The sequence below is a fragment of the Siniperca chuatsi genome, linkage group LG21, assembly GCF_020085105.1.
Source record: "Siniperca chuatsi isolate FFG_IHB_CAS linkage group LG21, ASM2008510v1, whole genome shotgun sequence".
Taxonomy (NCBI): domain Eukaryota; kingdom Metazoa; phylum Chordata; class Actinopteri; order Centrarchiformes; family Sinipercidae; genus Siniperca; species Siniperca chuatsi.
The window spans coordinates 10663783-10690169 of record NC_058062.1 but is presented as its reverse complement, the minus strand read 5'-3'; the positions used below and the strand labels follow the sequence as shown (position 1 = coordinate 10690169).

Here is a 26387-nt window from a genome sequence, read left to right as displayed (position 1 = left end):
TAATTCTGTTACCACAGGCAAAAGCAACTGAGCAAAGACTACAAATGTGACAATCACACGCTCCAATAACTCCTGTCCAGGAAATTCTGTTTTTGGTTTAACCTCCACATGGAGATTAGAGAGCAAAGCCTTGATTCATTATAAATATAACAGGGACAAGGGGACCTACCATACTGTAGGAGGTCATCTCGTTTTCCATGTTTGAAAAGCTTCGCCTAGGAGACAGAAATAAGATGACCAAATCAATCTAAGACACTGCAGAGGACACATGATAGCAGTAACATTTGGGAAGGAATCACACATTTTGAAATATCACCAAATTCATACTAGCTAATTTCTTGACAATTTCTTTTTGTCCTTAAAACAGAGCCAGTTTTGAATGGCCTAAGCACCACATAGGCTGGTGCCAGGTTCACTTCACAGATATTAACCAAAAAGGGACCCTTTCTAAACATATTATGCAAGTTTATGTGCCAATGATATGAATGTAATGTGCTTGCTTGAGAGCTGCAATACATTACCTTAGTTGACAGGAAGTGATTTGAAAATCAATACCCTCCATCATTAATAAAGATTTACAGTGAGAACAGGTGTAATGTCAGAGGCATCAGGTTAGAAGGGTGGATTTTATTGGAACTAAGTATCCTCAATGCCGTTCTCATTTGTTGAAGAATGGTTTAGCTTAAAGCAGTGAATTTAACACAACAGTGACATTTAAGTCACTTGAAGCAGCAGATCCCACACACACAGCAGGTGCATTACATACCTGCCAAAACCACATTAGGTATTGTGTGAGACATACCAGTCATGTCAGCTCTTGTAAACTACCCTCTGCGGGTTTTAATACAGCAGTGCACACAGATTACACTGGCTTCAAACACACACAGACAGGCGTGCACGCAGCACCACAGACTTGAGTGTGATCATTGGGTATGTGCGTTTACCAGAGACTGCAGAGCGCCATCAAGCACCATAATGTCTCTCATTGACTGGTCATCAGTCTGAGATATAGTGGTGAGGCTCCAGTCCAAAAAGTCTCCAAGGCGCTTCTGTATCACATCAGGGCGTGTCATGAACCTGTACAGTCATGTACAATAAGACAAGAAAGCAATAAAAGGTTTCATGTGGATAAATAAATGCAGACAGCAATAAAGACATTCTAAAAACAATCTTGCCCTCTACTGGCTGGAAAACTAATTACAGTTAATAATTTATCTAGATTGTATTTTGTGCTGCCATACATGATTCTTACATCACTGTGTAAGAATGTTTATTTATGCCATTGAAAGTATGTATATGCTATATATGTTGACTAAATTGTTCAAATTTGTATGGCTTGTCTTCACTTGCGTGACATAATAGGAATGTTTGTTGTCTATTAGCCTATTATACACATTGGAGTCACACACACCAGTGGAGTGTATAGGGAGAAAAAAGATGTGAGACATCTCCTTAGAATTGTGAGAGTAGCTGTGCTATCCGTGTTTCAGTCTTATACAATATCGCATACAGTCAACACCTAAAACAGTGTTCACACAGTGTATAGCACAGTAGTTAATCATTCTTTAGACCAAATAGCCTACATTATGAAATTTCTGATGTGAGTTTGTTGTCAGAGCTCCTGCTGTGGGGGTCACTATCTAGCCAGCCGGCTAGTCACGCTCACAGACCCGGCTGTGAGCTGCTGAAGCAATCTCAAGACATCGGACTCAAGACGTCTCATACACAAGAGGCCCATGTAGGGCTCTCTGCCCTCTAGCCTTCACGCCCTGGTACTCTACTGCAGCCAGCTCACAATGGGGTTTGTGAGCGTGCCTCTCTGACTGGCTAGCTAACAATCCCCACAGGCGCTAGCTTGCAGTCACGCCTGTTTGAGGGCTTCTCTCGACTGCTTTGGTGCGGGAGAGACTGTCATGACTCGCTGTCAAAACACCCCACAGGAGAACAAGGCAGATAACCACAGGTTCCCGTTAATTTTATAATGGATATTTGTGTTGTGATATTTAAACAAACCATCAATCAACAGGGAAATAAAAGCCTCTTGTGTCCTCCTGGGTCTGTCTATTTCATAGCGGACGCCTGGAAAGGCATATTTACTTTCACTTCCAGGTCACGTGTCTTGTTTTCCTTAATGTATTTCTTCAAAATGGAAAAATTAAAAAAGGAATTTGCAAAAAACAAAATTGGATCGTTATTTGAATTTGGTTTTGTCGTTTTTTAAATCAGACAACAAAAATGGAAAAATGGCTTTGTTTTTCCGTTTTTGATTTTTTTTTTAATGAAAAAAACATGGTATTTCCATTTCTTCATCTTTTGGTTCAAACGAAAAAACTAATTATCACAACGTACATGGACAGTGGTACCATGCAGACTCTAGCAAACTTCAAAGAGAAGTAAGAACTTCCTCAAAGACCCCTGGGCTGTCTTTAGCTTAGCATCACCTGGAATGATTTGTTTACTTCCTGAGTCCTGTTCACCTTCAGAGAAAATCGCGAGAGCAGGTGGCGGCCTGTGGAAAACTGGGCCAAACGTACAGTATAATAAAATGAGAAAAAAATGGACTCAGTCGCGACCAAGGAACAACAGATTTTATATTTAAATACGCAACGTTAAATGATTTCTCGTCATTTTATGGGCATAGGTTTTAAAACATCAAATTGAAGGCCTTTTAAGACATTTCAAGGATCCGCGGATACCCTGTTCAAGAGTTTATCCTATCACCTTCACTGAAAAAAGATCTGGAACTTATTATTAAATATATAAAATAATAAATAAATACCCAGTGGTGGAAGAATTATTTAAATAATTGACTTAAAAAGTAGTGATACCACATTATAGAAATACTCAATTACAAGTAAAGGTCCTGCATTCAAAATTGAATTTAAGAAAAAGTATTATCAGCAAAATGTAATCAAAGAATCAAAAGCAAAAGTACTGTTTGTCAGAATGGGCCCTGTCAGTGTCATATCATTATATTACTGGACAATTATTATTGATGCACTAACAGTGCTTTAATATTATAGCTGGTTGAGGTGGAGTTGATTTTAAATGCTTTACATACTTTTGGGTAGTTAAATAACAGCATAACAGCATCATATTCTATATACTGATCACATGTTTTGTTTGTAAAATCTTGATCTGAAAAGTAACTAGTAACTATAGTTGTCAAATAAATGTAGTAGAAGTATAAAGCAGCATGAAATAAAAATACTCAGGTAAAGTACCTCAAAGTTGTACTTAAGTACAGTACTTGAGTAAATGTACTTAGTTACATTCCACCACTGTAAATAAAGTTAAATCTCTTTCAAGATTTTATATAAAATATTAGCACATTGTTGGTAATTGTTGATAATTGTACCTTTTCTGCTGCTGAAAGTGTTTTTCACTTATTTTTGGAACTGCTCTTGTGCACATTGTTTTTGGTCTGCTATTAGTACTTTCATTGTTGATCAAATCCTTTCTGAATTTGTTTTGTGTATTGAACATGTCCTGTTTGGCTTTCATGTCTATGGTATAAATAAGTCCAAACACTACTATATTATCAACTTAATTATTATTTTGGCTAAATTACATATTCATAGGAGCAAATTTACTGGGCTTAAGGCCTGCTTTCATATTTCATAAAAGAAACTCAACAATATATGCAAACAATTATTTCCTGACAACACAAAAGCAGGTAAACTCGCAAATATGTTGTACCTGAACATTTCTTTTATCTATTTTTTTTGTAGAAATGATATTATTTACTATTATTTTATTTCTAATTTATAAACTAACGTTTTTCCTATGTATCAAATATTGTTATTATTTTTTAATTATATTTTGCCTTATTTGCTGGTTCTGCTTATTATCCGCTGGCATCTTCACTTCATTCCTGTTCTGAATATGTTGTGTTTTGTCTGCTCACTGAATACATTTCTAAAAAAAATGTTGTGTATCCTATCAAGCGCAAGGGGGCAAGTGCACTATGGGTGCTATCTGTTTTTAAGCACAAATGTATCTCTTTTGTCATTTTCCTCATTTCCAGGAGCAATGCGTGGACCCTATGTCTATCATCGTATGTAAGGAAATAGTTGCTACTGACTTTTCAGTGGTACTGACTTGATCAAAAGAATAACTGAATTTTTTTCATTACTATTTATACATTCATACTAGTCTATCAACATCTGGCAGCCCACTGCTCTGGGTTAGACTTTGGGAATTTTATGGCTATGAGGGTATATTCGTGTTTTATTATGTATGGCATTGGAGTAAAATGTCATTTGGTAATATCAAATCTGCAAGTTCAGTTGTAAGTATTAAAAAACTGAAACTGGTTTTGTTTTTGGTAAAGGGTATTTATTATTGTTCCATTGCTTGTGATATTTTTGGAGACAACCACAAAATTAAAATACTATGTAATTACTTGTGTGGTGTTTGAGCACTTACTTTGATATCAGTACAGATGCAGCATCCCTGGGAGTATCACTGACGAGTAGATAAGACTGGAAAAAATAAAAAAAATGTTATCCATACTGAATGATAAAATGACTATAGAACATCATCACATTCTCAAAAGGTTTCTCTTTGGTTACCTCAGTCTGGATATGGAGACATACTGATGATTTGCTTGTTTTGTTTGACTTGACTTTGTTTGCAGTAATAATGGATATATCACTGACTGTAAAACAGCAGAGGGTGCTTTGTTATGAGTTACTCTGTCATAACTGTCACAGAATAACAGCTGCCAAACCAGCCAGACAGTTTATTAATATATTATCGAGGATCCACAAATCCTGATAACAGAACCAAGTCATTATGGGGAGCAAGACCTAGACATATAGACCAACCTCCCTAACACAAATCAGAATCAAGATTATATCATATACTTAACTTGCCTTTGCAATAGCTAGAATGCGGTCCATGGTGGACTCTCTGGCCTTGCCGCCGTCTGACTCCAGATGGCCATCCAGACGATATAGGTCAAAGGGTATGAGGCAGGTCATGGACAACCACAACAACAACATGTAGCGAGTTTCCCAAGTCTGGAATGAGTAGATTGTAAAACAAACTAATGTTAAATGTTTGATAAAGCTGACAACAAAGATAATATATGTAAACCTGTAGGAGGCACAGAGGTGTAATTGTGAAGGGCTGGATTGTTATTTTTCCCCTTGAAGAGTTATGCCAGTCTCACCTCAGAGTCTTTGGGATCCTGTCTGGACAGCAGGTCCAGAACTGGCTGGACATCTGCCACCTCATGAGGAAGAAGCTGCATGAAGATTTTATAGCCTCTGACCTGCCCAGAAAATTATTAAATAATAAAACACCTGGGGAATGTCTCACAAATCAGGTTTACTGAATTAGCTGGATAACTTTGCTGTTCCAGTAAAATGAGTGTTCCAGGTTTTACTCTGTGTAGTGCAGTCTGGTGGGTTTGCAAGACACAGATAATGTGAACCACAGTACTATTTTGGACTGACCTTGCAGATGATGTAGAGAAACTTGAAGCCCAAATGAACCAATGAAGGGGGAGACTTCTCACTCCTTACAAACTCCAGTATCATGTTCAACATAAATTCTAAGACAAAATTGAATATTTGAATCATATATACATTCTCCAAATGAATCTACAGTACTAATACCAAATTAATTTAGAGTTACACTTAGCATGTACCTAAGTGTGGGTCCAGCAGATGAGGCTGCTCTTGATATCTGTTCATTATCACTGTGGGAGGAAATGGGCAGAGTGTGATGACAAGATAAAACCACCCATCCAAAGCAGATTAAGTTTATTTAAGGATTGTGTCTGACTGTCTCACCCAAGAACTTCTGTGTGGTGGACTCGCATGTCACCATGTCCCCGTGGACCTCCGGCAGGCTGGAGATGAGAGCTCTGGTCTCGCCGCTCTCACTGAAGCCCCCCAACACAAACGTTTTTACAATAGCGTCCGACTCTCCTCCTTCACCACCGGAACACCCATTATCTGTCTCCGATAAGGCCATTCTGCCAGACGTCTGCCAACAAAGAGGGTCTTTGTTGCAGAGGCTAATGTTAGCGTTTGTTGTTATAAGTTATGGGCCAGTTAGCTAGCTAATATTAGCATGTATGCCTAGCAAAAAGGACCGGGTGTGGATGAAAATTAGCTTGAGAAACGACGAAATGTATTAAACTTATAGCTATGACACGGACTTTCTAAAGATTATTAACGCGACAAATTACTGCACGCGAACTGAAATTAATATCGCTAAACTAAACCGCTGCGGCACTATTTCTCATAATATCTCTGTTATGATGCTCCTGCAAGTGCGTAGCTGTTGTGCTCGCGCCCCGCCCCGTTACTGTAACCGAGGAGGTTCATACGTATCGCAGGTCACGTGATAGGCGAAGCGCTTATAGCTTTCTGTGTCTGAGAATGGGCTCAGCAAATACCGCATGGTTATTGACAATTTACCAAGTATTTGTTACTACATATAGGAGATCTGTGAATTACTGGTTTAATAGCACGACCTGTACCACTGTGATATGTTAGTTCAAGTCAAGTTCATATAACATTGCTATTCTAACCTGAAAAAAATATGGATGAAATGAAATTGTTTCTTCAGGACCAGAGAATGAAAAAATTTTAAACATTAAAGCATAAAGACAAAAACATAAAACATCTAAAGTCTGAGTATGTTCTAATAAACTGCAAATAGCAGAGTATAAAATAAAAACATACATATAAACATAATCATACACATATAAGCAAAGTAGCAATACAAATTAATGTAAGATGACTGCATTTATGTGTATGTTTATGTTACTAATGCGAGTGCTAGGTGGCCATATGTAGAACAGTATAGCTTAGGAAAAGAAGCTTTTGTTCCTGGTGGTGGCAGGAGGTCAGTCAGTAAGAGGGGTGGTGAGTTTATGATGATGGAGGTCTTACAGTCTGATTCACTACTGTTTTCATACCAGATAGATAACAAATACAGCAGGTAAGGTAACACTTTGGATCATCCCAGGATTTATTGTTGTTTAAGCAGTGGATAGCAAATACTGCAAGGATTCATTACTATACGACAGTTTGTAGGTGTATGCAGTGTCAGTCTGCATGACATCAACAGTCAGGCTATTATGATGTGTATAAAGTATACAGCATTGCATTTACTGGGAAAATCAGACGTCCTTTGCACAGCAGTATAATTCAGTCGGGTGGTGGTCAAATGCAGGCAATGAAAAAGAATTAAAAAATTAAGAAAGGGTTTGCAGCACACCAAAAAACTCAGCTTCGGACCAATTTAAAACTTCTGGTATTTGTTCTCTGAATTGACAAGCGACCCTGATGAAGAATGCCCAAAATGCATTGCTTGCTCTTCCACTCACAAAAAAAAATTTTTAGATAAAAAGCAAGAAGTTTTAAGTTAGTCCAGAGCTGAGTTTTTTGGGTGTTTGGTAAGCCCTTCCTTTTTAAACAGTATTGCATGTTAAGGTTTATGTTTGCTACACACAAGTCATTGTAGAAAATACAGAATTTAAAATTACTAATACAGTATATATTCTAGTTCAAACACACAATTTAAGATAGTAACTGAAAGATATGGATTCTGTTTTTCATATTTTGGAAGCAGGTTAGAATAGGTGGAGCAGGCATGGCTGAAGTATTTTATTATGTTGATTCTGTATCTTCTACACAATATAACAGACATTACAATGCTAGAATGCTATGTTTAGTCTCTTCAACAATTAGTATCTGTCAATATATACATAATACTTGGCTTGAGTTTAAGACTGTGAAGCTTTCTACAAGTGAATGTGAGTGCAATTATTTCAGTAGGTTCTTCATAATCCTTATTGAGGAGCCCCTGTAGCCACCACCAAAGTGGTTCCAGTGATTCAGATAGTGGAAGAGTTGGTAAAGCTGGTTTCTCTTTGCAAAGCCTGGTGCTTGAGGAATCTTTTCATGGTAAGCAGAGTAAAAAGAGCTGTTGAAGCCACCAAACATCCCTGCAATGCCCAGCTCAAACTCTGAATGACCATAGAAGGATGCTGGGTCAAAGATGACTGGGCCTTCTACACACTCTGACACATTGCCCCCCCATAAGTCTCCATGGAGGAGAGCAGGGACAATCTTCACATCTGTGAAAAACTGAGGGATCTTCAGCTGTAAATAACAGACACCATATGTAAATGTCACTGTCAGATTATTGATAAAATCATAAGAAAGTAATTTTTTTAATTCTGATGGGGTCAAAGTGAGGGTTCACCTGTAGCTCGGCCCATAGTTCTCTGGCCTCCCTGTCTCCGTTAGATTTCTCCAGCATGTTAAGCTGGTGCTGCAGCCTCTGCTGGGAGTAAAATGTCACCCAGTCATCCTGCCACTCATTTTCCTGGGGAGGTAAGGGGAAAAAATTAAAGCTGCAGAGATATTGCTAAGGATGACATAGAGACCACACCTATGTTCTACAAATGCACTATATTTTAGAGACTACAATATAATCCAGTTTTGCCCAGTATACAGATAGAATATTTTTTTACCTGTGGTAGATATCCACAGCATGTAGTTACACTGAAGCCAAATTTTTCAACAACAGCCACCTCTGACTGCCCAGCTCCTTTTCCTGTGTACAGTCAAATAAGTTATATAGTAAATCGGTAATTAACTCTCACTTAAAATTGGAGCGTTAACTGCTATTCAGTGTAGTATTGGCAAGAGGATGAAAGATTGTGTGATGTACTAAAGTGAGGTTAAGGTGAATTACCCACTGTCTGCTGCTCTTTATTTAATTTTTCCAAATGTCTCTTGTTGTGAACATGCAGATCTGCCAGCTGCTCTCCTAGGTGCTTTGAGTACCTACACATTGGATTTGGAAACAAAGTATTTAATTTAACAAAAAAAGAATAAAATATATTTTCACTACTATCTTTTCCCATTGCCTTCTATTTTAACCTGCATACAGTGGTACTGATACAGTACTAAACAAACGGTATGAGAGAGCTCTTACTTGCTAAGACCTCTCATGTCGAGATGTTCCATCACAAATACACATCCTCCTGTGTCAAGCTCAATCACCTTCACAGGCTTGGGGACTTTAACAGTTTGTGTCTTTAAAATGGCTTCCAAACTGGCCATCTCCCCATCAAACATCAATTTGGCCTGAATAAAACAAAAATAAAGGGATGGGGTTTGGTGAGCAGTGCAGTAGCACAGAGCTACACTAGTTTGCATGTACACGAAATAAACAATTACATTGTTCTCCATTTCGCAGTGTATGCACAAAGTTCAGTGGCAATCAAATACTATCTGGCTAGGTGTAGTTAGCCTCAGGGTCAAATCCTCACTGATGTGCTTTTGACTAATAGCACATATGGTAAGACAGACACCAACTAAATACATGCCACGATAATAAATTAAAAGATTTAAAAAAAGATAAAATACCTCGCTCTTGTGATTTATCTTCACAAACACTCTCCCAGAGTCAGTATCATAACTCTGGCCATCGCTGATACATCCACCTCCCGAATGACCAGTTGACTTCAGCATGGCTGTCCCCAACTCTTTCTTTAACTTAACCTCCATGGCTATTTCCCGAAACCAATTCTAGTAGAATTACAGTGGTGCTAATAACAACAACGCAGCGTAACTGTACTGCCATAAGTTTAGGGGGCGTTTTTGACGGTTTCCGTCGTGTGAACCAACGAGAACTCTTACTCGGTCATGTGAGCAAGTTTTACTTCCGTTGCACTTATGTGGTGGAATGGTAACCAATCAGAAACAAGACCAAAATGATTGATTTCTACTTCGTCCAACCACAGCCACGTAAAAAGGTCATGTGAGCGTCGCCATGGTGCCTAATGAAGCTACATCGGCTATATTGGCTTCGCTATGCTTCTGCTGGAAAACCGATATGAGTAGCAATGAAATTTGTCTGCTTCTTGGAGCAACTGGCGTCGGAAAAACGTTGTTGCTGAAACGGCTACAAAATATCCTTTGTGCCCTGCTGAATGTTTTGAGCTAGAACTTGGAACAAAGTATACAGTACTGTAAAGTTAGCCTATTTAGCCTGATGAGCTAATGTAGTAGCGTACAGTAACTGTTAACTAATTTAGGTAAGTAACTAGTTTATACATATAACTCGATACCCTCATGTAATTTTGCATCAGTTGAGGTAAATAAGTGAAATGCTACAAAAGTGAAAAAAAGGAGACTAAAATATTATTTCACATTGTGTTTTAAATAACATAATATTAGAAAAACGACTACCACAAAAAGCCACTTTCTGACCAAATACCCTATAAACAGTTAAGATAATATGCTGATTCTAATGCTATGAAATTTTTAGGTGTTTTGGTCTTGTGCAACATGTAAAGAGGGCCACCCACAACCATGGGAATACATTAAATCTGGTTATCACAAGGGATATCAAAATAGATATCTCTGATATCACTGACGTTCCCATCTCTGACCATTTCTGTGTTTTTCATGATTTTAATAATAAGTTGAGGTCTTCTTTTGAAACTGCTACTTGCCGTTTTTTAATTCCTCCAAGAATTAAAAAACGGCAAGTAGCCCACAAATCACCTTGGAAACCTGCTGCTATTTGGCAGCTAAAAAGAAATTGTGGCAGGGCAGAGAGACAGTGGAAAAAAGTAAACTAACTGTCCACTTTGACATCTTAAAGTCTCACTTGAGAATTTACAATAATGCTGTCAGAAAAGAAAGACAAGCCCACTTCTCAAAGATCATTACAAACACAACCCCAAAGTCCTCTTCTCCACGATAAACACCCTTTTGAACCCATCTGCGCCCTTCAGTTTAAATTATGAAGCCTCAGTTCTCAAATGTCAGGAATTTGCTTTATTTTTTAAAGGAAAAATCTAAATCCCTTAGATCTAGTATTACAAATGAAGATTCATCAACTCTGCGATCTGCTGCCAGGTGAGCATCTACTATGACATCCTTTAGTTTGACAACAGATGATGAAATGTATGTCACCATCAACTAAATGAAGTCATCCACATGTGCACTAGACCACGTTCCTACCACCTTGTTTAAATCCAGCTTCCAGTGCATCTCCCATGAAACAACAAGAATAATCAACATGTCTCTGCAGTCAGCTACCTTCCCCCTCTGCTTTTAAATCAGCTCTAGTAAAACCCCTCCTTAAGAAGCCTGATCTGGACATTAGTGACCTTGCTAATTACAGGCCTATCTCAAATCATCCTTTTATAAGTAAACTTCTTAAGAAGATTGTATTTGAGCAGTTACAAGGTCATCTGAATACCAATAACATTTTAGATAAATTCCGGCCAGTTTTTCTATCCAACCATAGCACTGAAACCGTTTTATTAAAGGTAGTAAATGACCTAAGAATTTCAACCGACTCAAACAATATAGCAGTCCTCTTTCTGTTAGATTTGAGCGCTGCATTTGTACGATTGATCATGGCATTTTAATCAATCGACGTGAGAAATGGATGGGTCTTTCTGGCACAGTGCTCAACTGGTTTTGCTCATACCTGTCTGAAAGAAAATTCTTTGTTAGTTTAGGTGACTTTGTGTCACAGACACTTGACATCGAATACGGCGTTCCTCAGGGAAGCATTCTGGGCAACATAATTAATCACCATAATGTAAAATATCACTGTTACATGGACGATACACAACTTTACATCTCTGTTACACCAGACAACCACAGTTCCTTAAATGCCCTTTTTACCTGTAAAAAGAGTAAAGGTCTCCCTAAAAAGTCTTTAAGAAAATTACAGATAATTCAGAACGCTGCAGCCAGGATTTTGAACTATACAAAAAAAGATTAGATCACATTACCCCTCTGCTTGCATCACAGCTCTGGCTACCTGTATCTTTTAGAATTGATTTTTAAAGTAATTTTACTTCTCTAGAGAGCCTTAAATAATCTAGCACCCTCATACATTAGTGACTGCCTCTCATTGAATGTCCCAACAAGAACTCTCAGATCATCCACTGCCTTTCTTTTAGAAGCTCCTAAAGTGTCCCACAAGAAATCTGGTGAGGCTGCTTTCTGTTTTTACGGCCCTAAACTGTGGATCTCAGGACAGCAAACTCCCTTGGTATTTTTAAAATAAATTAAAGACCTGTCTTTTTAACTTAGCTTTTAATTTGGGTTGACGTTGCTGGTATCATTTATCAAACTGTCTATTTATTTTCTTTCTTTTTTCTATTGCCTTTGTTGTTTATTATTGATATGCTATGTCTTGTGAAGCACTTTGGCCTGCGTCTTTGCATGAGATATGCTATACAAATAAGTTATTATTATTATTATTATTGTCAATTATGCCCCAAAGCTATGGAACATCACTGCCTATTATCAGGGAAGCCAGCTCACTAAATATTTTTTTAAAAGCAAGCTAAAAACTTATCTCTTCACTTTAGCCTTTAATTAGCTGTGACTTTCCTGATACAAGCTGGAAACTATGCACTAAAAGAAGTGCAGCAGTTCATTGCACTGCTGCACTACTTTTAAAATGCTGTATTTTACGTGATTTTATGCATTCTGTGTATTCTATTTTTTTAACTTTATTTTAATTGTATTTTTACTATTATTATCAAGAGGGTTTTATTTTCCATCTTATTTTCCATTAATTATGGCATTCTATCCCTGTTTTTATTTTCATTCTATGTCTTTCATGTGAAGCACTCGGTGCATGTAATTTTCTTTGTTGTAAAGAACTTTGAGCTGCATTTTTTGTATGAAAGGTGCTATACAAATACAGTTTATTATTATTATATATTGAACACATTTTGTGATAAATGTGATAATCGTCACAGCACTAGCTCCTGTGGATACTTTTCTTAACAGATTTTGTTTAAAGCTCAGTTTGCATGGATTAGGTGAACTGGAGGCACCCCCTTCTACTCTGCCTACAGTAAGTAATAATAAAAGGTAGTTTTAATAAGTTTGCAGGCTCAGATTTGATGAGACAGCCCATCCATGTAATTCCTCCAATCTCTTTAAACCTCCACAGGTAGGAACCAACCTGACAGACCTGACACTGAAGAAGAAGAAGGTGACATTAAGAGAGCTTGGAGGCTGCATGGGCCCTATATGGCCGAGTTACTTCAAAGACTGCTCCTCTGTCATTGTATGTTATTTGTATACATACTGCATCTATTTGCAACATTTGATGGAGGTAAATAAATTGACTGTTGGAATTATTTGACTGAATGTTTCATTCTTTGTGTTTTTTTCGTAGTTCATGGTGGACTCAGCCAACATCGTTCAGATATCCTCTTCCTGTATCCAGCTGCTGTCAGTACTGTCTGCTGAGCCTCTGCACAGTGCCTCTGTGCTTATTCTCTTCAATAAGAGGTAACACTCTAATCGTACACATCAATCCCTACATTCACTTGCCATACCTGCAAGGCATCACTGTTTGCAGGTTCAACACAATATGTATCCAATATCATGATTCTGTCTGTTGGTGAAAGCCGTTCATTCCATTGTGTATTTTTTCTTATTTTTGTTTTTCTTTCCACCCTTTTCCAGGGACATGCCTTGCACCATGAGTCTTACAGAGATAAAGTCGCTGCTCAGGATGGATGACATCATTGCATCTGCTACTCAGCCAATCACAACACTGGAACTCAGTGCCCGCTCTGGACAGGGACTTCAGGAGGTGTTGAGCTGGCTGGAGTCCATCATCAAGTGAACTATCATCAGTTTGTTCTTTATAAAAAGTGATGCTACTCTCACAGGACTTTGAATGATGACAGAGATATCAGTATCCTCGCTGTGCAAATCCTGTTTACATACCATTTTTAAGAGGATTTAATGATGTGTTTAGTGGTGGACTCACCACTGAAAAAGGGGCAAAACATATGACAAGAAAAACTGTTAATGTTGTGTCTTTGGCACCATATAAATATGGTGACTATTCAGAAAGGGGAAGGAGATGTATTAGTAATATCATGGCAGGATGGAAAGATTGTATGGTTGGCCATTTTAACATTTGTTAAATCAACACTACTGTAGGTCTTACCTGCAGTACCTGCAGTTAACAATTAGTTATACTGGTCACTTTTACTAATTCAATTCCAGACAGATAAACAGTGAACTGCAGGGATTCATGACTGCCTGTAGTGTGACCATAGGACTTGCGTGTTTTCGTAACATTGGAGGAAACCTCCTGCTACTCTAAGTACTAGTTTTATTCTGAAATAAAATAAGCTCTTGCACAGTTTTAATTACTAGTTAAGTGTGAGAAACACATGTTATAAGAGCTTGGCTTGTCAGAGCGATTGATGTAAGTGATGCAGCATAATAGTAATGAGTCATTACCAGCAGGAGGCATAAAATGCACAACAAATACTGTAACCGGTATTGGGTGTGTGTCTGAGTTATGATGATTTCATATTAAATGTGTTGATATCACAGGAAATGAGAAAATACAAAACAATAAAACCAGCTGAAGAATGAAGCAGCATTCTAATTATCCCCTTATATTTGATGAGTCAGTGGTTCACAAGCAATGAATAAAACTCATGATTTATACATTTTCTAATGTTGCCTTGCTTATAGTAAATTCAGAAGCACTTACAGCCCTCCCCAACTATAACTTCATTCAGTTAACCCCAGCAATTCATTTCACTATATTGAAATCATGTATACACCGATGTTTCTCTTCAGTTCTGGTCCAACAGAAGCCCCACAAAGTTAACCATGTTGATGAAGCAACATTTCAAGAACTGGACAGTTCTCAAACTCTTGTCTCTTATCGGTAATCTATTTTTTTCCAGAGCTGGAGTATAATGACAGCAGAAGTGGCCAGCTAAGCCAATCACACAAACAGCTGAGCAGGAGACTTGTTGACTACTTGAAAAGCTGTAATACATTTGCCTGGTAATTATGGCTAAGTGAAGAGACAATAAAATATTATCAAACTGTGCTTTTGTGTACATTTGCATCTGAAGTCAATTCGCAATAGGCTATGCCGTACAGTTTTACATGACACTACTGTTGCAGTGAAGAGCAGAACCAGCTTGCATCAATGTAATGATTACTGTATTATACCACAATATAAAAACAACTAAGAATAGGGTTTACGTACAAGTCCTTCGGGCTGCAGTTTGGTCTGTGGTTTATGCAAGTTATATTTCAAGACCATAACCTAATGGCATTCCCCTTTTTTCTAAGATATTTTCTCCAGTTTGGTTGGTCCTCATAAGAAAGGGTTCTGACTGCTCTCTGCAGCATGTGATCCCTCAGTGCTGGCTGAAGAGAAGGGCAACAAGGGCTCAGGGAGGTTCCCTGGCAGGCCCAGACCAGGCTGGGTGGGGTGAGTAAGTGACGAAGGTAGGCTGGCAGGCTGGTGGCTCGTAGGCAGGGGCAAGGAAGCGCTGTACGGAAGAGAGGTGGCGTGGGGAGCCGAAGAGGTGAGGCCCATTTGATTCAGAGTTAGTTTGGGCTGCTCAGTTTGGAATGGATTGGTGGGTGAAGGAGCACTCAGCCCTAGACAGAAAGGAAAAATAAACTATTAGATTTGCTTTAACAAGTTATTTAAATTGGATTTATCATTTCTGAGATTTAGGACCGGATAAATCAATCATTGTGAATGTTTTTATTTTTGTCAGTGAATCTTGCATGGCACTACAATTGTAGTGAATGTTCAGAAAACTCTTCCCCACTGGTGCTTTCAAGAATGCTAAAACATCTGAGATTTAAAGGCCGGCTGCCAAAATTACTGCATTAACAAGCTATGTTGTCAGAAAATGAAATCCACAAGACAAACAAATATTTAGGAACAGGAAAAGGATCATGTGAATATGGCAATTTCTGCATTAAAAATTGTGCTTTTCAGCAGCACACTAATAAGGTTTGGATATCAACAAGGAGAGTTTTCAAAGAAAGTCCATATTTGCAACTGTTTTACCATTCTTGTCTCTGCAAGTACATTTTTATTCCATACAGAAATGCAGTAAACAAATACAAGCTAGGAATTAATCTATACAGTACACTTATGGTATGCTCCAGTAAATGGTTCGCACTAATTTACGCAGAATTTGCAATTAATGGGCTAAATTATAAGGCAAAACACCAAACTGATTTAAATCTAGAGTACACACTTTCCTGGTCTTTCCCTGGGAAAACAAACAAAATGAGTGTTGCATCTACAGCCAATAATACAATAAATACCTGATAGAAAGGGGTTCTTGGTCTTGGCTGGAGGATTTGCTGGGATCAAGCTGTCCAGGTTTACCAAAGAAGCTGCTGTGGGGTCCAGGAAGGCCTCAGGTGTCCGGCATGTACGAGGGCTGGGTGCAGCCAGGCTTTCTCCAAGACATGACAGGTCAAATAGCTCAGGACTGCCCTCCCCTCGTCCATTTACATTCATCTGACCTCCATCCATGGCGTCATCAAACATATCTCCATCTAACAGCAAAAAAAGAGTTCTGACATTGCAAATGTGTAGGGTGCACAAAACCACAGTGAGAACAGTAAAAACAAATATGTTGTTTACCTGAGGGGCTTCCAGTTCGGGAAGAAGGTTCCTTGACAGCTCCCTTGAGTGCTGCTCTTTCTGAGAACGGATCAACTCCTGAGGAGGCAATACACATACCAAAATACAATTTCATTTAATTATTGTGAAATATTTATCTTTGGCTGAGCTGTATGAGTGCGTGTATGCACACACAGACTCACCTGTGTTGGCAGGGAAGGCCCACACTCGGCCTGTGGCGTTGAGGTTGGAGACATTGTTCTGCGGGTCATCCCAGGGGTTGACTGGGGGCTCCCACGGTGGAGGGGGGCTGCTGGAAGTTGGCGGTGCCATCCAGGGAGGATCCACTCTCAAAGTGTTGGTGCTGCCTTCTTTATAAAAACAGAGGTGAATTAAAGAGACGGTTCTGTTCTATGGCTGTAAATTTATCGTAGCATGTGAGCAGAACAAACTGTACTGTAAATATGCATGAAGAGATTTACTTCAAACACTACACTGTATGGTATATCCATTTCAGAAAAACACCCTTGTTGCTTTGGTCATGGTAAGCTAACTCAAGGCTCACCCAGGGAGTCCCAGGGGTCTGTGCCCCCCGGGCGAGCAGCTGCCTGGCTTGGGGGATTATTCCATCGGTGGTCACTAGGAGGCGGATCTGAGGGCACTGCAAAAACATCTACCAGGTCCATGAAGGCGGTCTGACCACATGAACAAGAAAGAATCTGTGTCAGGTCAGTATATTGCTTCAGCACTCACTGATAGTTCTCTAGTTTAAAATTTCCACAGTGTATTTAATGGTTGTGATGTAAATCTCAGATCAGACCCAATGATCCTGCCTATCATTATCACAATGTATATATATTGGTCTATAAATGCATGTTCTCAAAGGATTAGAAAAAACAATGTAAACTACAATGTATGGTTATATTTCATCACCCCCATTGAGATATTCCATACCCCAATATTTCATACCCCGCCTTTAGACTTCATTTCAAGTTTGCTCTCCTCCAGAGCTTTCCGGAGCATTGACTCATCTCCTTGGCGACTGATTTGCTCCTGTCAACAGATACAGACACATGGACACCTTTGGGCAAGACAGCTTCTGGCAAAATTCACATATTGTCGCATCATACTATATTTATGACTCAGTGACTGCACACAAGCACAAACGCCAGCTTGTATTTTTTCCTAGGCAACATAAGACCCAGAGATCGATGTGTGCAATAGGCACGAACCAGAAAGTTCTCTGGTCAAAAAGAGAGAGCATCACTGTGATCTCTAACAGAGCAGCTCTATTGTGCTAAAGTATATTGGCACAGCGAGAGAGAGAAAGACAAAGGGACAGAGTGAGACAGGAAGAGAGAGGTGGGGTAAAAAGGTTGCCAGAGATAATACAACAGAGTGATAGGAATACAACTTTCTTTTAAACTCTTTTTTTGTGGCAAAACAAAGAAAGCAGAGGGTGTGGAAATAAGTTTAACATTTTTATAATAGGTGATTATAAAAACTTAAAAACAAACAGGATGATTCCCTACTGAAATAAAAGATCAAAGAGGTTAAAGGAGGAGCACACTACATTATTTTAATCCCAACTATAACCCTGATGTGGCCTTGTTTTTTATTTAAGATTTCAAGACCACTTACTGATTTTCAAGATCATGTAGAGTTAGAGTTTTGCAAAATAGAGCAAATCATCATGGACCATTGTCTCACGTTGTTTTGAAGTGATTCAAATCAAACATGTAAAATTCTGACTGGACCGCTCATGCAAATCTGAATGTGATCTTGTCAAGTCTTCCCACTGTCAGTTGGGGTTTCAAATCTCATGTTCACACAGCAGCAGCTCCAAAACAAAAAGCGTCTCTTTCCCCTCCATCCCCAGTGACCCCAAGGAACCCTACCTGCTGGTGCTCCTCCTTGCTCAGGCTCAGGGCTAACTGGAGCTGGGTTTCCTCATCCATATCCACTGTGGGAGGTGCACGTTGAACTGGCTGTGAGGGTGTTTACCGGAGAGGAAATCGTGATCAGTATTTGGTCAACAAAAGTGGGAATAATGCTTGGACATCCTCACAGTACATTGCATGCAATTCTACAGATGTCCCAAGCAGAATAAAGCGGTCTAACTTGTTGCTGTTCCCTGACACCAGACCAGAAGAGGTCAGAGTGTTTGACATGGGCATCTCATACTACTGGACTAAGAGGAAAGATCTAACCGTTAGTGGAACAGAAGGATGAAGCCTCCTTTGATTAGCCACTGGAGAATGTTACATGTCCTTTTGCTGTTCAGGGGTGAGAGAGGCCATAGATCAAATGTAGGAAGGAAAGTGAGTAGTACACGCAGCTGTTTCTCAGAAGGGCCCAGACTAGGCCGTAAGGTTGGTTTCAGTGTACAGAGCTAGCAAGAGATGTGCTAAAGGGCAAAGGATGCAAATGAAGGGTCATCCCTAGTCCCAGCATACTTGTACCTTCTGGGCCTCCTCCTTGCTGAGAGTCATAGCGATCTGGAGCTGGGTCTGTTCATCAATATCCACTGTAGTAGGTGGCTAGGGTCAAGCAGGAAGAATTAGACTAATCAAAAGGAAAGGTAAAAGCACGCTTGATTTTGCTCGCTTGATTTAGGAGAGAAGAGTATCACAGAGATCAAATATATGGAAATTGCTATGCCCTATCATATATTCCCATAATAGCAGAAGTCACAGAGGGCAACGGCTGCCCTTGCCATGGAGACAAAGGCGGGCTGTGGATGCTTAGGAGTCGATCAATGCACACATCCTGTCTGCCTTCTCACTCTTTCACTCACAGCTTCCTCACTCTTCAGGAAGAAAGCTCTTCTTTGACACTGGTTGGTCAAAGCGCCATTATTGACCACATCAGAGACAGAGTTGATGATATCACTTTCTGTTAAAGGTTCTGGGAAATGGTGACCTAGTAGAGACAGGCAGTAGGAGTGACTTCACCACCATGAGAGATAGTGTCCAAGCATGTGTGTGGGAGCCGTTTAATGTTTTACTACAGCGTTGCAACATAACATGTCAGCAGCAAGGCGGCTAAGAAGCCTCTTTCTGTCAGGCACATGTGCTGTAGGGATAAGAGGTTTGTGCTCAGTGTGTGTGTGTGTGTTACGTATCTCAGTTAGAGGTACCTTTTCACTTTCTTCTCGGCTCATAGCCAAGGCCAGCTGCAGCTGCAGCTCCTCTTCTCCACTCGTCGTGGGCCGAGCTTGCTCCAGTTCTGGAGCAACTCGAGGAGAGGAAGAGGAGGCTACAGGGACAGAGGAAGAACAGAGGGGATTGGATGTGTAGCAAGGAACGGGGAGTAGAGGGATGCAGGCAGAAACATTAACAGATGGAAATAGAGGGGAAAGAAGATGGAAAACAAAGAAAGAAACACTTTAGGCTGATTTTCAAGGTCAGAAAAGAGCTGGCACTGTTTTTGCATGTTGTTTTTTTTCCATGGCCCGTTGTTTAGGGCCTTTGCTGGCATTGCTTGCCATGGACTGCCTAACTCTCCCTGCACTGAGAACAATGGTGCGCCTGTGTAGAGAGTTAGAGTGGTGGAGGGGGAGAGGAATGGACGGGTTGGAGAGGGGCCCACCTTATTACCCCAAATCGTCTGGGTGGGTTCCAGGACTCAGGTCCAGGTTTGGGGGGGCTGGCAGTACACCAATCTGGGTGTCAGGCTGTGGGTCAAAGGGCTAAAAGAGGGCAGCAGGCCACACGTTGGCAAAGTCAGGTCTCAGAAACCAATCGTTTTCACTGTGCCGCCCCTCAATATCCCCCCGCCTGAGCTGGAATGCTTGCTGGTGATTAGCTGCAGCCAACCTGACCCACACCCACAACATCCATCAGCAATTCGTCCAACAATCTAACCCTACACCGGTGTCCTGTGGTAACTGTGTGCCACATGTTTCCACTGGCACACGTTCTGGCCCACAAAAGTATGCAAGGAACGCGTATCGCATGGAAAATGTATTGAAGAAAAGGGACTTTTGAGGAATTAGTGGTAATAAAACAGTCAGATGCCATCTGTGGGCTTGTCTTTGTTTACACCATGAAACAGGCCTCAAAGTATAACTGAGTAACTGGTGAAGCCACAGCTCTGCTACTAACACCTTTTAATAAACACCATACACCACACAGACCACACAAATAGTATATGGTACACACCATACCACCATTTACAAATGCTACATACAGCAACTTTATGCTTTTCCACGATATGCTTTCAAGTTTGAACTGTTTACTGTAGTTGACAGTCAATAACATCAGATGTCCTAACCTCTACGTACTACGTAGAGAGATCACTTGGGGTTTATATTATCTAGCCACCTAACCCAAGATCTCTGCAGTAGCGTAACAGATCTTATAAGCACACAAGTAAACATGGCATTCAGCTGTGGTTTCACATTAGATTGAGACAAGCACCAACAGGGCATGCTCTCTTTTGTAAATCCAGTTTAGCTGATGTGACTGTAAACAGGAGAATGAAAGGAATGCAGATGACCAACCATCAGTAGAGAGCAAAACTGAAACGCGTTCTATTAAAACACCAGAGGACAAAAAGAACAAGCATTTCATTAAACTCATCAAGACTTAAATGTTGGAATGTGCAGCTGGTATTAAAATAGAATCTACCTCAATGAGAAATCACAGGTGAGAACTTATTGATGTACATATCTCAAAAACTGGGACTAGAACAGAGACTAGAAATATATAAACGACAGCGTCTCCATAAATTAGGTGATTGATAAACTAGTTAAGGAACACAGCTATTCTGTTACTTTCATCATCCATAAGATCAGATTTGAATTTATCTGATAAACCCATGACCAAATAAACACATGACCCGTCAGGTCACATGACAAAGAAAATATTCTGGTATCATTCAGATAATTGTGTATTTTGAGGAACTAAAGTGTGAGTGAGTATGTAATGAGTGTGCTTGTGTCTCATAAAGGGTGTATAAAGTTACAGTGTCTATACAAACGTCAGATGTCCCTGCTACTCACAGTGAAAGGAGGATGGGGAGCCTCTGCACATACCAAACTCATCCCCGTGGACCCCTGCCGAGCTGGGGCGGCTAGTGCGACCTCCTGGGTATGGAGGAGGCAGGGATCCAGAGCCTAAGCTGCTGGTGACCCCCGTCATGCGCGTCTTGGTCTTCATTGCCTGGCTCCTCTCCTTCTTCAGCTTTTCTTCGTCCCTCAGCAGAGCCACCAGGTGTTTGGCCTTCTCCCGGACATTGACACCTTGGTCACGTCCATCTCGATCCATGTACTGGAAGTCTCTCAGCGTCTGGATGGTGTATATGTTCTCCCGGCACTCATGGGCCACACGGTCAGATCCTGTTTTGATCAGGTAGTCCAGCAGGGTCAGTGCCTTATAAACATGCCGCCAGTTTTTACCGTGGTCATTGAGCCGCTTCCAGATCATACCCATAACCTCAGTGAAAGCCACTACATTGAAGGTCAGGTCTGCGATTTCAGACATGAGCGAGCTGGGAGGACCCCAGGGATCGTTGGAGGTGGCCTCCCGGACCTTGATCTCGGCCTCCGTGTAGTTGTTGACCATGTTTTTCATCTGGCGGCGGAGCGATGAGGTCTGCATGATGGCAGTAGTGTTTCACAGGTGGCAAAAGATAGTAACAGCAGGCCAGCCCACTGTATTGCCTTAGCAAGGTGGCTCGTTAGAGATCAGTTCAGAGTAAAAATTCAATGAAGTCGTCCTCCTATTGGCAACTTCAGTGACGTCCACAAGTGTGTTCCTGCTAGAAAGGAACGTACAAATTAGATGCACAGAAAGATCATTTGAGCCTGTTACAGGTCATATTAAGATTATTTTTCTTATGTCAGATTTTAATGGAGAGAACAAACATCACATCTTCTGTATTGTTACTCCTTTTGTATGTTATTACTAAACAGCACTGGTGACTACAGCTCAACACACTCAGTAATTATGTTTGGAAGGAGAGAGGAACAACTCAGCCCTTCTAAGCAATGTGAAACACAACACCTGGGCTCAGTTTTCCCTGAGACAACTTGAAGAGATCTGTGTGAGTGATTACAGTGCATTGCTCCCAAGTAAGCAATGATCAGCTTGACAGTTATTTCCTAAATTAAATTTTGCAAAATAATGTTTCCTTCCCTGAAAAGAAAATATTAGTTTCAGACCCAGGAACTCCACCTCTGCTGTTTTTCTGACCTGATTACATCACTTCAAAGCATTCGAAGGCTCAAAAAACAGCTGAACTCCTACACAGATACACATACAGTAGTCCACCAGAATCACTAATAGTTTGCTGTTTAAAAACAAGACAATTTTATTTTACAGTACAATATGTACCCCTTTGCCCTGGACATTGGACTGCTTCCTTACGTAGTCAGGACAGTGAGTCAGTCTAACCAATAACTTTCCACTCCCTCTGTGTCATCTATTTAACTAAAAACTGAGATGGATGAACATGAACAATCAATCCCTTCATTTGAGAGTCAAGTGCTGTGTCATGAGTAAGCATTTCCAAAAATTAAAAATACTGCATGAGATGAGAGATGGGCTTTAAAATGGTTGAGTCTGAAATATTGAATATGACAAAACTGCTTTATAATGGGTGTAAAATTCACATTGTAACACATTGTATATATTAGCTTGAAATAAAAACCTTTTAGTTTGAAAACCTCAGCAGGCTGTGGGCATACTATGAATGAAATAGTGACGGCACTAAGTTGGCCTGCTATATCTTTCAGAGAGCTCCCTATGCTGAAAATAGATTGCGAAGTGGTAGTAAGAGACTAAATGTTTGTGGCTCAGCTGACCACAGGTTAAATGTCAAGTGGTGACCAATGCGGCCCAGTTCACCATTCAGTCCCATTATCTCCTGATTCCCGGGAGGAATAACTAGAAAGTCAGTTAAAAATATGCCCATCCTGTAACTTCCTGTAAATGAAAGTCGGTAAGGAAAGGTTTAATGCAGTTAATGACAGAGAGAGGCATGCTGTAACAGGAAGATCAAAGAGTGGCATCTAAACGGTCCCGCTGGCCAGATTTCTACTGCAAGCTCCATTACTGTTGTACACACACTCATAATTATGAAACTAAATTAATGTTGTGACATGTTTGGCAACTTGATTTAGACTAACAAATTAGCATCACACAAGTCAGACTGATAATAGGGGGTGAGGGAGAGTGGCAACCCCCCCACACACACATACATAAACACTCCTGTCAAACACACCTCACTCTGAAAATGAAGATTTCTCATACAGCTACAATTTATGACCTTGACATGATGACACACAGGACTGAATTATTTACTTGATCTGTTATCTACTTTGATTATTCAATGTATCTATCAAGCACATTTTCTTGTTTAAAAAATCCAGCAAAGTATAAAGTGATATTTTTATTCCCTAACGCTCTTTATCTAGCCTTTAGGCTACTTATAGGACGCAAAGTCTAAACTGTTCCCAGATCAGGCCTACAGTAGGCTACATGCTCGCCCAGGTATGTTTTATTATACTCTACAGATGTGTGAAAAACACTAAACCGCTGGATGAAAGCACAGGTCTCGATTCAACTTATTTCTCTGACATGTCCTTTTTGTCCCAAACCAGGACGACTGGAATCCATTATCATGCGTTGCGTCAAACGGGGCGATCGGGTAGGTGAAGTAGGCTATGCGACCGTGACTCAGCTATGTTTCCGAGTTAAAAAAGTTAAAACCTCGACAAAATAAAGAAGAAAACGCTGGATCGCAACGACCCCATCTACAGCTTCCACTTTCCCTCTTACCTTCATGTCATAGCGCGTCAGTGGGGTCCCAACTTTGGGAGGCTTTGGGTGGATTGAAGAAGAAACGCCTCCGCCTCTCGACATATCCCGGAGCTTTAGTAAAAAGATATTTAAAGCATAGAGGGACGCATCCGCGGAAAACCGTGTGTGCTCACAATGAATCGAAAACTAAAGCGCAGCGGTGCTTTATTGTCAAACTTAGTTGTGTGTGCATATCATAAATCCACTGGGCTTGCAGATGGAAAAGGGCCCCCTATAAAACACACACACACAGTAAAATTGGATGGAGAGGGAGAGAGGAGGGACGGAGGGAGGGCTGCTCGGTGCATGCAGAGAGTCAGACTTAACCCTTTCACTACCTGGTGGGAAAGCATCTGCGCTTACTGGAGCAGGTGATCAGAGCACACATGAATTATAATGTACATGCACAATACAAAAATAACTACGGACTATGCGGTGTAAGTGTAGACACACTGTTAGGACCACAGCTTGCATTCGTTCAGACAAATCAGTTCACATCCTAAAGAACAACAGTGATCCTATACTGAATTTCAGCAAATCATGTTGAATAAATATTGCAGAATCTACACAGGCAGAAATACATATGAATATTACAGTTTTGCACTGGGAGGTAAAAATAAAGTGGGTACAAACATAGAAGTGAGTACCACAGACCCTTTAATTTCCCATAGTGCTATGCTGGTAACACTTCCTAGAAGACTGAGTGAACATGTTATCCCACAGGGATTCAACAATGAACCACATTTCCTTTTCAGCAGCTTCATCATCTCTGCTCTTTACTTATTTATCATCACTAATGGACTGTTGTCTGAAGTCACATCCTTATGCATTATACAAGGCCTAAAATCTGTATTCTGTATTTACGTTGGCTTGGAATCAATCAAATGTGCAAAGTAATCTCTAGCCAACTACAGGGTTGTACGAAAGTACAGAAGGATCAGCAGGAGAGAGCAGTGGGTCTTGTGGCTGGTTGACTGAGCAGGATATACAGGAAATACCAGCTCCACCTTGAAGCAACAAAGACAAAAGGGCAAAGTGTACAGAAAGCATAAGTCCAACAAGCAAAGTGAAACTGGCTCTTAAATGTGACTTTGGTGGGATATTTCTAGCTCTGATAAATGGTTCACATAAGTTTGTAGTATGCTTTCCTGACTGTGGGAGTATTCATTTACTCGCAGCTCCCTGTTTAATTTTTATGTGACTCTCATGATCTGGTCAGTTGAGCTCAACTTCATACACCTCCGGCCCTCCCTCTCTGTCTTGGCACCCTATGTCTTTATTTCTCCTGAAAACAGATGCCTGAACATTCTTTGTTTCCCAACAAAGGCCTGATGAGGTCACTGCGGGGGGGTGGAGGGGAGATGTATGCTGGCGAGGTCTGGGAAAACAGAGAGGGAGGAGTGAGGAATAACACCAGCCTACTACTGCATGGCAGTGATGTCACGCAGGACAGGAAATCTGACTTCTTGTGTGTGTTTTGTGTGTGAGAAAGAGGGAGATTTTTTCATATTTGAAGTTAAACAACATAAATATGTGTAATCACTGATCACTTTCTGTCCTGGAGGATCTAGTTTCTAAAACTTCACTGTAAAACTTCATGTCTCTCTTTGCTGCCCTCTAGTGGTTTTGTGAAGTGGTAGAACATAACTAAGTACATTTTCTCAAGTACTGTTCAAATTAGATTTTAATTGATTTTATAATGCTATTTATTGTGTTTTTAATGATAATTAAAGACACCAACGGTTAGTTCTACATATTTAGTTACTTTTTATACTTAACAAAACCAACAAAGTTCCACAGGTGTGAATCTGCTCAGTCAAACAGATTATGGCGCTACAACAGTCTAAGATGACGCTACAGTATGTGACTATTTGATGGGTTGATGATGTTGTCCAATAATTTCCATAAATGCAAGCCTAGCCGTATCCTATGAAAGTGAAAGTGGTTTCTATATTTACTCATGTCACCAGGGTGTGAAGGTGTGTGTCAGTGCACATGCAATTGACAGCCACTATCCCAGTATGACGTTGTACTGTGACTAAGGGCAGTGACTGAGACTGAGCCCTTCATCAGCGTAAATTACAGTAGTGGTAGCAGCATTAACCTTTGTGTTTTGTTGACATTAGCTTGACTTGTCCCACA

General features: G+C 40.2%; 4 protein-coding genes across 11 annotated transcripts in view; 1 reads left to right on the top strand and 3 right to left on the bottom strand.

Annotated features, from left to right (window-relative positions):
• tbcd (tubulin folding cofactor D) overlaps window positions 1-6328 on the bottom strand; it is a 29604-nt gene extending 23276 nt beyond the window's left edge. Inside the window, exons 1-8 of the mRNA XM_044180351.1 lie at window positions 5802-6328; window positions 5657-5707; window positions 5463-5560; window positions 5177-5278; window positions 4878-5024; window positions 4429-4484; window positions 945-1077; window positions 170-215 (exon numbers count right to left, since the gene is read on the bottom strand). Coding sequence (XP_044036286.1) covers window positions 170-215; window positions 945-1077; window positions 4429-4484; window positions 4878-5024; window positions 5177-5278; window positions 5463-5560; window positions 5657-5707; window positions 5802-5985 — 817 coding nt within the window. The 5' untranslated portion in view covers window positions 5986-6328. The remainder of the gene's footprint in view (window positions 1-169; window positions 216-944; window positions 1078-4428; window positions 4485-4877; window positions 5025-5176; window positions 5279-5462; window positions 5561-5656; window positions 5708-5801) is intronic.
• A 633-nt stretch (window positions 6329-6961) lies between these two features.
• Window positions 6962-9697, bottom strand: LOC122868420 (fructosamine 3 kinase related protein). The gene is made up of 6 exons (XM_044180347.1): window positions 9402-9697; window positions 8968-9119; window positions 8725-8816; window positions 8501-8583; window positions 8230-8352; window positions 6962-8126 (listed from the first exon to the last, which is right to left on the bottom strand). The coding sequence occupies exons 1-6, from the start codon at window positions 9540-9542 to the stop codon at window positions 7788-7790; spliced, it is 930 nt and encodes a 309-aa protein (XP_044036282.1). The 5' UTR covers window positions 9543-9697; the 3' UTR covers window positions 6962-7787.
• Window positions 9698-9801: 104 nt separating this feature from the next.
• On the top strand, window positions 9802-14889 carry arl16 (ADP-ribosylation factor-like 16). 2 transcript variants are annotated; one of them, XM_044180349.1, is made up of 5 exons: window positions 9802-9946; window positions 12815-12870; window positions 12970-13011; window positions 13198-13313; window positions 13491-14889. In XM_044180349.1, exons 1-5 carry the CDS (start codon window positions 9808-9810, stop codon window positions 13651-13653), a joined length of 516 nt encoding a protein of 171 aa, XP_044036284.1. In that variant the 5' UTR covers window positions 9802-9807; the 3' UTR covers window positions 13654-14889. The 2 variants fall into 2 exon arrangements, with proteins under 2 accessions (XP_044036284.1, XP_044036283.1); XM_044180348.1 differs by having other exon boundaries at window positions 12970-13086.
• epn3a (epsin 3a) lies at window positions 14423-24508 on the bottom strand. 7 transcript variants are annotated; one of them, XM_044180342.1, is made up of 11 exons: window positions 24225-24508; window positions 21446-22203; window positions 19580-19698; window positions 18903-18980; window positions 18339-18428; window positions 17410-17493; window positions 17006-17135; window positions 16644-16808; window positions 16462-16539; window positions 16137-16373; window positions 14423-15452 (listed from the first exon to the last, which is right to left on the bottom strand). In XM_044180342.1, exons 2-11 carry the CDS (start codon window positions 22041-22043, stop codon window positions 15163-15165), a joined length of 1869 nt encoding a protein of 622 aa, XP_044036277.1. In that variant the 5' UTR covers window positions 22044-22203; window positions 24225-24508; the 3' UTR covers window positions 14423-15162. The 7 variants fall into 7 exon arrangements, with proteins under 7 accessions (XP_044036277.1, XP_044036278.1, XP_044036276.1 ...); XM_044180343.1 differs by having other exon boundaries at window positions 16644-16811; window positions 21479-22203; XM_044180341.1 differs by having other exon boundaries at window positions 21446-22200.
• Window positions 24509-26387: the final 1879 nt, after the last annotated feature.